The 12,546-nt window shown below is 35.7% G+C and overlaps 1 protein-coding gene across 1 annotated transcript in view; it reads left to right on the plus strand.

The window, feature by feature from the left end:
- LOC117107651 (nucleolar GTP-binding protein 2-like) overlaps window positions 1-12,022 on the plus strand; it is a 17,609-nt gene extending 5,587 nt beyond the window's left edge. The window contains exons 2-14 of the mRNA XM_033249363.1: window positions 574-661; window positions 1,874-1,968; window positions 2,585-2,718; window positions 3,446-3,544; window positions 3,891-4,046; window positions 4,781-4,939; window positions 6,118-6,231; window positions 6,830-7,063; window positions 7,490-7,648; window positions 8,252-8,356; window positions 8,782-9,346; window positions 10,128-10,225; window positions 10,703-12,022. Coding sequence (XP_033105254.1) covers window positions 574-661; window positions 1,874-1,968; window positions 2,585-2,718; window positions 3,446-3,544; window positions 3,891-4,046; window positions 4,781-4,939; window positions 6,118-6,231; window positions 6,830-7,063; window positions 7,490-7,648; window positions 8,252-8,356; window positions 8,782-9,346; window positions 10,128-10,225; window positions 10,703-10,804 — 2,108 coding nt within the window. The 3' untranslated portion in view covers window positions 10,805-12,022. The remainder of the gene's footprint in view (window positions 1-573; window positions 662-1,873; window positions 1,969-2,584; window positions 2,719-3,445; window positions 3,545-3,890; window positions 4,047-4,780; window positions 4,940-6,117; window positions 6,232-6,829; window positions 7,064-7,489; window positions 7,649-8,251; window positions 8,357-8,781; window positions 9,347-10,127; window positions 10,226-10,702) is intronic.
- The last annotated feature ends 524 nt before the right edge of the window (window positions 12,023-12,546 follow it).

Here is a 12,546-nt window from a genome sequence, read left to right on the forward strand (position 1 = left end):
GTATATATATGATACATACAGTATACCTGTATGATGATTTTGAAATACTTTTAGTAAAGATAATTGAGAAATAATTGAAGGTCTTCGTTTTTTTAGTCTTCGGTCTTTGTACAGACAGTGGCTGAACTTGATCCGATGGCCCTAACAAACCTTAGGCATACTTTGTAATTTGTGATTCCAACCGGCAATTTAGTAGAAAGAAGCTTTTTACCGGCAGTATGTACGGTAAAATAATGCTTGTAATGTCTCTGCCGGCATCTGCAAAATATACAAATCTCGCTACCAGAAGTTTGGTGATGTCATACTTAACAATAGCCAATCAGAGAAATAGACCAGCAAAATAACTATTTTGGCATATTTTCCGGCGCCGGAATAATATACACTGCCAAAATAACAAGATAGTTAAGGTAGGTCAGATTTTAATTTTCTCATCTGATGCTACCTTCAATTATAAGATTTTTCACCTCATCCCTGTTTTGTACACTGTACTGTAGGCCTGGTAGGCCTAGGCTAAATTCTATGACTTGGAGCATATAGTGCAATAAGAAAATCTTTTTTATATCCTTTTCACAGACAGAGAGAAAGGATGTGGAGGAAGAAACATGAGGGACAAGGCTACCATCAGACGCCTGAATATGTACCGTGGCGGAAAAGCTCAAAGGTGAAGAGGCTGTTTTAAGACTCGAAACAGACAGTTGGTCTAGACCTCAGAGTTTCGCAGACTTTTAGACACAGATGCATAAAGTCTGGAAGAGCTGAACCTTACTTTATGCAACACGTGTTCCATTTCAGTGTTTACCCACCCTGGTTTTATTGTAGTTGTTTTAGATTTTACTTAAATTTACTTAAATTTTTTTATTAATTATTAAGTATTCATTTATATGTTTACTGTAACAATATTATTACAAAACAGCATGTGTTTTCATGTATATTAACATATATGATGATAATTCTAAAGCTAGCTGATTTTTTTATGATTTATCAAGTTGGTGATCCTCCAAAATAGTTTTGGTAACCTACACTACTGTTGGGTCGCAACCCACTGGTTGTGGAAGGTTGGTCTAGATCAGGGGTGGGCATAAAAATAGGTCGGAGGGCCAAAGTGAATTTGTGATTTAACACCGAGAGCCGCACCCAAACTTTGATCTTTCCAGTGCGCTTCTAAAAACCTCCAAGCACTGCTTTTGCACCGCTTTATTCCCAGTTTTAATATTACTTTTTACATATGATGGGTGTCAGGCCATTAAAATCAAGGTGTTTTCTAGCCAGTGTTGCTTGGCGGGCCGCACACATTGAGATTTTATTCCATATTCGCGGGCCGCAAAAAAAATTGCCATCGGGCCGCACTTTGCCCACCTGTGGTCTAGATGTACACGAATACTCTGTACTAGTAAATACAAGAAGCTGCTGTACTTATGTTAGGCTTATCCTTAAAATTTGAGTGGAGCTGTACTTGGTTGTTAAGATATCTTTGCCTTTCCAATCCTATAGTTCTGTCATCCAGTCAGACACATTTTCTTGCACCTGAAATACAAATCCACTCACTAAGCCTTATAAAGAGACTTTAGTTTTACAGAGCACTGTTCCATCCTCTAATTGCCAAGTGTACTTGTTATAACCGTGTCATGAATTATTATTCTTGACTCTTAATTTCTTATGCCACCACCTAATTTTCTTTTATAAATACTTTGGTTTATTCATTTCTACACAACTTCCTTTTATCCTTGATGTACTGTAAAGAGTGCAGCAAAATAGATTTCTATATAAAGACTTCAAAATTAATTTTGTTTTATTCCTTCCAAATACTTCAGCAGGTCATGGTTATAATTTGGCACTACTGTGTAAGCATTTATATATCTATTTTTTTATTTAGGAATCGCCAAGGCAAGATAGTCAAAGCAGCTGCATTCCAATCAGCATTGAAATCTGGCACAGTAGCACGAGTTGAACCCAACAGGAGGTGGTTTGGTAAGTGGGTAATCTGAGCAGCAATATAAGAAATACACTGCAAATTAATCTCAAATGTTAAGATTAAATCAAATCATACCCCCCCCCCCCAACTCTCATACAGTACACTGCCACTCTTGCAGTCAAAAATAGGTTAAGAGTTAATTTAGATTTTATTAGTCCAAGGTGTGAAATACAATGTGGGAATTTGATTTCCATTGGTGTTAAAAACCCGTACAGACAAAACAAACCATAAAAGTATATAAAACACATTACAGAACAGTTGTAAAGTGATGTACAATAAATTTAAAAGCCCATTTATGAACTTGATTTAAAGTCATAATAACTCATTATATTGAAATCGTTGTCATTTGTTTAAAACAATCTTAATATAATAATATTATTAATAATAATAATAATAATAATAAAATAACAATACGTTCATTATTAAAGGCTAATTAAAACTAATTTGAATCCAGAATAAATGGCTCTAAAAATTGAAACTGGCGAACTGTACGACTGTTTAAAATTATTAATTAATTGTATTGCATTTATTACAAATTGCATTTACTACTAATGCGAGTCTGTGTTGTGTCTTTACAAACAATTGTTATTTGTGGGATTTATTTTTTTTCAGGAAACACAAGAGTAATCACACAAGGCGCTTTGCAAAACTTTCAGGAGGAACTCGGCAAAGTGTTGAAAGACCCGTACAAAGTTGTGATGCGACCAACACAACTTCCAGTTACTTTACTACAAGAAAGAGCAAAGGTTCATATGGCAGTATTTTTAAATATAAGAAAGGGATATAAATACAAGCATACATTCTTTTTAAAATTTAATTTTAACACAATCTCAGCCACGCCTTTTGTACAAGTTCTGCCCCATATGCCAGAACAAGTTTACATATAAATGAAAACATACATTTTAAAAATTGTACAGTATTTAGATATAAATCATCAAAATGATCTTTTTTTTTTAATAAATTGGCGGGATAATATTAGGGGGCAAGTAAACTTGTCACTAGCAATAGGACAAATTCTTCTATTGCCTGTGCCAAGTGCCAGTCTTCTGGTCCCCTTTTTGCACCAGTTGCGATAAGCTCAGAGGGCGCCCCCACACATGCTATCTTTTGTACTGACAGCAATGTTACGCAACAAACATATATACATTATTTTCCTGATGATGACATAATTAGTCTCAAAATATTGAATCCCAATACGACATGCATTTCAATACTTTTCTAGTATGTATTATACTTTTTTATTTGCACACTGTCGTCTAGGTGTATCTACAAGGTTTAACAGTGAAAAAAAAAACGTGTGTTACCCTGTGTTTGACGAGCAAGTATGCTCATGTTTGGTGTCCGCAGCCGACCCTGTGCGACAAGATACTTCTCGCTGGCAGCGAACCTGTTAAACAGTGTTTTAGTTGATCATTACTCTTTTTAACAAACTTTTAATGTGTGCAGTTCTTATGCTTTTCTTTTTTAATTTAGCAATCCAGAGTTCATTTGTTGGACACGCAAAGTTTTGAAAACACCTTTGGGCCCAAAAAACAGCGCAAGAGAGTCAACATGAAGTTCTCAGATATGTCTGTAAGTAACATGGTCTATGTAATGTTTTTTTTTTTTTTGAGTCACTACTTATGTTGTAGCCCACAGGAAGGTCAGCTTGATGGACCCTACTACATTTTATGCTTTGAATTGCCTCCCTTTTGATCTTAAATCATTTCTTTTTAAAATTAACACTTAAAAATAAATTTAAAAACATTTTGCAAAAGCCTTTGCTTAATACTTTTGAAATTTGTCTTTGCTTATTGGGATCTGCATTCTGCTTCACTTAGCAGTGTTTGTGTATTTCTATTTGACCTTTTCGTAAGTTATACATAAACAATTTATAAATACATGTAACCCATAATTGTTTTATTGGTTATGTTTTTAGGAAATGGTGACGAGTGTAAACAAGTCTGTCGAAGACTATAACCAGGAAAAAGATAAGGATCTGGAAAAGGAGGATGATGATGGTACTAAGGATGAAGTTCGTGATTGGGTGTTTGGAGCTGGGCAGTCCAAAAGAATTTGGAGCGAGCTTTATAAGGCAAGACAGAATTAGTCTATCTGATGCTTTCTATTAATGTTGTTTTTTTTTTTTTATTGAATGGTAGTTCTTTATCTTGAATGGTTTCTATGGCTTCAGATGTCTCTTGTATAAATGTTCCTTATATACAGTTAGTAGCTTGATTGTCATTTCTGATATACAGATAGAGAAGTTATCGAACTGAACTAGGGATTCAGCTCACAAAATTATTTATTACCATCATCGCTAGCAGCTCTTTAGTTTACAACTTGCATTGGTCCCTTTACCTTAACAATGACTGATAATGATTTTGTGTGCATGTTGTATTTATTCCAAGTATGTCTTTTTTTCAACTTAAAAAAAAAATTGCAACATGTGCAACAAATATTTAAGTGAATTACCTGTATCAACATATGTCCATTATATATTATACAGTATAAATTGCAGTGGAGTGGTTAAGATGCTTAGTGTTCAATCCTTGCTTTCCAATCTCAACATCTTGGGTTCAGTTCCTATCAGTGTTGCAGCTTTTTCCTCAGGACCACTCTGCAATAACTAAACTAAATGTCACAATGAGTTTTAGTTTGTGTAAAGCATCATGTAGGTTTGTTTTATGAAAGGAAATGTCACTTACTTTCAGGACAGCGATATTATTCCCTTTTGGCAGTCATTGGCGCATGTGGGTGTGTGTGTGCCTAAATAGATAATGAAAAAACAAATAATAAATGCAATTTACTTTTCTATTACCCTTTTAGGTGGTAGATTCCTCTGATGTTTTGATCCAGGTTCTCGATGCCAGGGATCCTATGGGCACACGATCTCCTCACATTGAAAATTATCTAAAGAAGGAAAAACCATTCAAACACCTCATCTTTATTTTGAACAAGGTGGACTTGGTACCAACATGGGTCACAGTAAGTTTACTTGAAAGACTGTCATTAGCCATTGGTACATTACTCCACTAAAATTCAACATTTATCCTTTCGTACAGCATTCTCCCCTGATATCTTAAACCGCAATTGTACTGGATAAAACTCGACTGACAGGTCAAGGAATCTTTTCTCTCATGAAAACCAAGTGTATTTTGCTCATTTAAACTGACCAGGTTAGTTTTACCTAGCTGAAAAGTCCAATGTGAGCACATGTCTCTGTGGAACTTACCAAACATTCCAGTGTTACTTATTGGATTATGTAAGATGTCAAAAATTAGCGCTCTCAATAGTAGATTTCACGGCTCGGTTAGTTTTTTAATGTTTTTGCAGTAAAGCCGGGCAGGCACTGCGTTGTACAACGACAGTCATGCGACGAATCCAACGCCACTTTCCGTGAGCGCTAGTCAATGCGGTGGCTGTTTGAACGCAGTGTTTACCCCAGGCCCTTAAAGAATCGTGCTACCATGATGCTTGGGACTTTCCCCATGATGCTTGACAGTTGGCCATGATGCTTGGAACATCTTCCATGATGCTTTTTTCAGGGAACTGTTAAATTATTTAACTGTTCCCTGCTTTTATACAGTCTTAAAGTGCAATTTAGGACATTTCAATGCCTCCTAATTACTAAAAATACCTTGTGTCAGTCCCAACTATGGTGGACTTAACACTTACCATGACGCTTGCCCATGATGCTAGGGAAAACGCTGCTGAACGTATCGTCATTAAAACTTTCTATTGCGCACATGTTGTTGCGTTGCATTCTCCATATAATTGCGTCAGCTGATGTGTGTGTACCATGCTTAATAATAAACTTGAAAAGTGTGGACCAATTAAAGACCACTTTCATCTTTGTACAATTTACCCATTGGGTCTCAATAAAATCTTCGCTTTTTAAAGTCCAGTGAGATTGCAGCATTAATAAAAATACAGTTGTATGCCACCTTTTTGAGAAATATTATTACGAAATATATGATAACATTTATGGCAACTGTATATGATTATATTTAAACCTTATTGATTGATGAATTAAACTATGTGATGGTGAGTTATCAACACTACCAAATCATTGATATACAATACTTCATTATTATTTTATCAAAAAAATATATTTTGTGTAGTAATTGGTATGTAATAATATTTCCCTTTTAATTCGTTTACAGAAACACTGGGTGGCTGTATTATCTAGTGAGTGTCCCACCTTAGCGTTCCATGCCAGTGTGAAGAATCCATTCGGAAAAGGCGCACTCATTCAACTTCTGCGGCAGTTTTCTAAGGTAAATTCCCCAGTTTTTTCTCTAATTAAAGACCCCTCCAATTAATGACCATCTCCGATTAAAGATCACTTTTCTGTGGTCGCTTATTAACAGATGTCTATTATCTATAATAATAATGGTAATGTTTCTTATATAACGCAAACATATATCTGACGACATCTCAATCCGCTTTACAAAATTTAAAATTTTTAATTTTAATAAAAAATACATTAAAAGTAAAAAGCATTCACTAATCAAACAACCATTCCAATTTAAAACACAATTTCACAATTTAAAATGTCATAAAAAGGATAAAAGTATGTTTGCTATTCTCTATGTTATTCTAATTAGAGGCCAAAGAGGAAAGTGGTCTTTAATTGGAGGGAAACCTGTATTATGTAAAATTTTGGCAAAGATAATGTATGATAGATAGAGTAATGATGTGGATAATGATTAGGATGATACTTATAGAATTATAAAGGACATTTTAATTTAACAATATTTATGATAATGATTGATATTGATAGCAATGATAATTTTTATTATTTTCACAATTCTGTTAAATTGTTTATCATAATGATAAATCAAATATTAAATACATATTTCTTCATACTTGTAGCTCCATATTGACAAGAAACAGATAAGCGTTGGGTTCATAGGTTATCCAAATGTTGGCAAGAGTTCGATCATCAACACACTTCGCTCCAAGAAAGTTTGCAAAGTCGCGCCTATAGCTGGTGAAACCAAGGTTTGGCAGTACATAACACTGATGCGCCGTATCTACCTCATTGATTGCCCCGGCACAGTACACCCGACTGGAGACACAGAAACGGAGATCATACTAAAGGGCGTAGTAAGTACTTCAATATTTATTACAATTTCACCACACAACTTTACCCTCAAGGCATCTTGTATTAGCTGGAGTCTTCACTGGAGCAATGCTAGGCAGGAGGTCTTAACGTTCCTCTATGAACAGTGTGTCTTTACTTTGTCAGCGACTACTCCCCAGACCAACAACAGAAGCAGACAGTAAAAACTTCCTTGCTGTAATGTTGACTGATATCCAGCAAATGATAGTCTGGATTTATATTTTCCAGAAATATCGAAGGATGGTAGATTGTTCTAACCAATCAGGGTACAGTGATTCTATTGGCACCCTCGCCCCCACCTACACAAAAACAAATAAATGTTACTCGCAGCATATATACACACTTGGTGTTATTTTTCTCAGGAATAATATTTTTTTATCTTTTTGATTTATGTAATTATATTATTTCAGGTCCGAGTTGAAAATGTTAAGTTCCCAGAAGAGCACATACCAGAGGTGTTGCGTAGGGTGAAAACCGAGTACATTACAAAAACGTACCGTATTACACAATGGACCGATCACATAGATTTTCTAGAGCAGCTAGCACGAAGATATGGAAAACTGTTGAAGGTAACTGGACACTTCAGTTAATATGATTGCCATACATATTATTATTATTTATTCAGTCCTTATACTCTGGTGTCTTGGGGATTGAATGCATGGATGACAGATGTTGATGTACAGTAATTTAAGTGCAGAGGTATGCATAGTACATTGGTTAAAACTACCGTAGTGGTAAATAAAAGATTCTCTTTGAACTTGAAGGGGTATGGTTTTACACAAACAAGGATTGTTACATTGGTGTGGTGTTGTCTTTGGACATTGTGCACACTCGAACAGTCACTCCATAGAGTGAACACTTCCACTCTGTGACTGAATACTAAACAGTACGCAGGCTGTCTGTGGTGGGCAATACCATTATCTTTTTTTATCCACAAGGGTTAAAAATATATTGAACTTGAACTATTAAGCTTTGAACTTTTCTTCGCTTTTCACTTTCTTAAATTATTAAGTATCATTTTATGATAATCCATTCTTTAGATTTTGCATAATCTTGCTAACAGCCAGACAGCAGTGAATACACAACCTCCTTTTTGGTAGTTAATAAAAGGATATATAAATGTCTATACTGTCAACTACAGTTTTGAAACAATATACTTCTACGGTTTGTAGGGTGGTGAACCGGATATTAGTACCGTTGCCAAGATGGTTCTCAACGACTGGCAGCGAGGCAAGATACCTTTCTATGTTAGACCGCCACCTAGCGATGGCAAGACAGTAAGTATAATTTTCCTTGTTGAATGTATAGAAAGTATTAGTATTGTATTCGTGAGATAGGTTTTGCATTTACAGGTCTCCATCCAATTCAAGACCACTTTTTGGACTGGGGCTTCCATGGTCTTTAGCAAATTCGGTCTCAAATTAGAATAATATAGTTAAGACATTTCTTAATTTGGGACCACAGAAAAATCTACTTTAATTACTGGGAGACCAGAGGTGGTCCCAATATTTAATCCACAGGGGCTGATGTCCCTTATAAGGGTTGGGGGGGGGGGGGGCAGCAAACACAAAACGTTCTTGTAACATTTGTGAATGGTGTGGTTAGGTATGTCACAAAATAACTTCGCAGCAATGTTCAAACTTTCTGCATTTTTGCATATCAGCATTATCGTTATCTTTGTTAATGTATTATCTTTATGCAGGAACCAACATCTAGCAGAGCAGAAAATGTTATAAAGAAAATGGATAAAGGCAAATCACCAAAATTTATAGAGTTTGTCAAAGGAAAAGAAACAACTGTAGAGACAAACGTTGAAAAGCAATCTACTGGTATTGAGGAAATAGAAAAGCGACCTAATAAAAAGAAATCCAAAGAAGTAGCAGGGGTTGTACAAGACTTATCACAAATTCAGGTCGGCCCTAAATTTAATGAGGACGATGCAACACCCGACATGGAAACCGATGATGTGGAAACAAACGATAACGATATGGAGCATAAATGTGAGAACAGTTCAAATACAGAAGAAATAAAGGTTTCAGACAGGACTAAAATAAAATCAACAGAGTTAAAAGGTAAAAAGAAAAAGGGAAGGAAAGTAAAGGCTGCTGTAGATATAAGCCTTTCAGAGTTCCAAGGCAGAGATACAAGGAAAAAAGAGGGAGGAGTGTTAGAAGGTGTAAGTGCATTCCTCAGTAACAAAAACCAAGAAGAGATGGAATTGCTGAAACAAGTAAAACAAGGGAGGAATGAAATTGAAGAAAGTCAAGGTGAGTAGTGTATGGTAAAGTTAAGTGGAGTTGAATAGCCTGGTGATTAAGATGCTTGTTTTCCAATCCCGGGGTCCTGGTTTTAATTCCTGTCACGGCAACAGGATTTTTTTCTCTTTCTTCTTTTTTTTTAATTCCCTAAGCCTCATATGAGACTTGGTTTATGTTTATGTTTGTCATGTGAAGGTATTTCCACCTATCTAATAGGACAGTGATAGTAAGTCACTATTGGTAATTCTTGACCATGTGCCTAAAGGAATAAAATAAAAATAATAAACTAAACATTTTTAATTTGCGTTGCATTTTTTTTTTATTATACCTTGTTTAGCGAACCCACCGAACACAAATAATGATGATTTCAAATTAAAAAAAACATATATTATTTATCCAATTAGTGCACACGCTGCCATGAAAAAATGAAAATTTCAGAAAAAATTTTTTTTGTTTTTGTTTGTTACGCCCTTCGCTGCCTTGAAATCGCCAAAGATAAAATATGTATATTTCCCTAATTTGAAGTCATTGGCGTTTAGAATGGTTGACATATAAATAGCCATTGAGAAAGATTTCTGTCACTCAAGGTTAGACCCTTAACAGGTACACTCCCCCGGGGAAGTGGATCCTGTAACTCATCGTTGGGCAAGGATCAGGCCAAGTTTTGGCTAGTGCAAGACAGTCCCTGTGTAGTTTAATTTAATGTTTAGTTTTTATTCACTCAATAATATATTGTCTTTGAGAATCCTGTATCTTCATAATTTTAATATGTATATATTCATCATTTAAGAACCTGTCCAAGAAATGAGGAATTCAAAGAAAAGGAAGCATAATAATGCTGATGATGATGATGATGATGATAACGAAAGCCATCTGACATCTAAGCAGGTAGGTTCTGAGTGTGTACGTTCATTTTTTCATTCTTTATTAATCCAGTTTAACTGAAAGGGCAGGATTTTTGGGGGTGTTTTTTTGTTATTTGTTACTTGGTACTTTACTATGGCGCTTATCCTTTGCGTTTTGAAGTGTTTTGTTTTCCCCTGGTCATTTGGTCCAAGTGCTTAAGTGTTGCTGCCATAGTGTCACAGTAGCAGGCAACCCCATCAGTTACCAGTTTTTTTTCTCCAGGGTGGAGAGAAGCAATGCAGATACAGTGCCTTTCTCAAAGACACAAGCGAAGTCTGCAGCAAAGGATTGAAACCGTGACCACGAGATTGGGAAACCAAACCAATTCCACTGTGCCAAACTGCTTCCACTGTCCACGCGTCAATATTTTATTGTTAGCCACCAATCTTCATGCAGATAATATATCAGGATCTTTCTTTTGCCTAGTGGTATAACATGAATTTCTTACTTTACTTTCAGAGGAGAAGTCTGGAACGACAAAAGAAAGAAAAAAAGACTGGAACACATTTCTACAAAGTGACGAATGTAAAAAATAAGAGCAAAAGAAATAAAAAGAATTGATAACATGATAAGAAAAGAACACAGCGGATGCTACATATATATTCACCATTGATTACTCAGGATTTAGTTTACATCCAGCCTACATATGTAAACATACAGATGCCATCATTTTTGCTTAGGATTTGCGATAGATTGAAAGCACTGTATTGCATCTAATTATATTTAATTTATCTAAGACAGAAATAAAAAACAATTTTAAGGGTTTCTCATAAAAAAAAAAAACATACCGTACTTCATTATTACACTTAACATCTCTTGGCCCAATAGAGTCCTCATGTGAATGGACCTTTCTTCTAAGCCCGCCCCTTAGATATTGTTACTAAGGTCCTATGAAGCTACCATGTTAAAACATACACGTAGGCCTACTTGTGTATTTGTGGGTTAACATGTGTGCTTGTAAGACATGAACATATTCCTGGCTCTGTTGTGGTTGTTCAGTTGTTAAGTTTGTTGACACTCTTGAAAGGTCTGCATGAAGTAGATATTGGTGTAAGGTATTGTTTGAAAGAGACAGTTATTGTGTATGATTGCCAAAGGTGGCGCCAGTATCTTCCAGACAAAAGGGCAGATTCCATAATAAGAATGTAAGTGGGCGTGGTCGGACGTCGTAGTGATCCAGTGTAGCCTCTGGATACTATGACGATTTAGTGGTTTAAAAGGCTTATTAAGCGATTCTAGAGTCTACTAATTATGTAAAAAAATATACAGTATATATTTTTCTCCCAGACGAAGGGTGTTTTTCTCCCCGACGAGGGGATCTCTCTTTGACGGAGGCCTAGGGTCCTCCACTCCATAGCGCTACCCTTGATGATTAAGACTCGCAATTGGATAGGAATCAAGTTTTTTAATTGAAAAGTACTAATTCATGACAATATACAGTATGTATATTTTCTTCTCTAATAATTGAAGATTATTAAACATTTTTTAATGTAATTAAAAGACATACAATACCTTGTTATTGTCATCGATATTTTACACTTCCCCTGCATACTAATTTTGTGCAAAAGTTAGACATGGACATGTCTCACAAGATTTATCATTCCCTCCCATATATAATACGTTGCTGCATTATCTTTTCTAAACCCTGTCCAGATTACCAAATTCTGTTGTATACCCATATATAGTCATGATGTACCTATATATGGTCATGATGTGAACTTATTTAGCCTTGTCATGTGTTTTTGTCAAATTAGATTTGATAGTCTGAACAGGGCTTTACACCTCATGTGCTTCCTCATTTTTGTCAGAACTCAGCCACTCATTCGTCGATTTAAGGGATCATCCGGGCCACCCCTTCCCCTACCCTTCCCTCATCTTTGTTATGAGCCCGAGAAACTGTCTATTCACCAATTTCGATCAGTGGTGGCAGAAGGATTTGTCCGACGTATGGTCTGATGTCTCCGACTGGTGGTAGGGGGGTTTGGGCTACATTGGCAATCGCACAAGATAATTCAAACGCCAAGTATGATCCGAGAGAGTCCCAGCTTGGTTGGGCCGGCTGTTTTTTAAGAAGTGCATCCGTAAGACAGTAAATAGTACTTACATTCTTAAGATAGTTCTTTTAATACTCGTGTAAATTTGAATGTTTTATAATTCCAATTTCTAAAATTCGTATTCATCGCTCAACAATCTGATATATTTGCCTACTAGAACTCTGCTTCTCAAACCTTTTTTTCCCACACTAGTTGTGACCCATTTAATAACTTGATAGTAATGGTAATGGCTGTATATTACTGTAATAT

The sequence above is a fragment of the Anneissia japonica genome, unplaced genomic scaffold (assembly GCF_011630105.1).
Source record: "Anneissia japonica isolate Jap-2015-1 unplaced genomic scaffold, ASM1163010v1 scaffold5330_len1712360_cov203, whole genome shotgun sequence".
NCBI lineage: Eukaryota > Metazoa > Echinodermata > Crinoidea > Comatulida > Comatulidae > Anneissia > Anneissia japonica.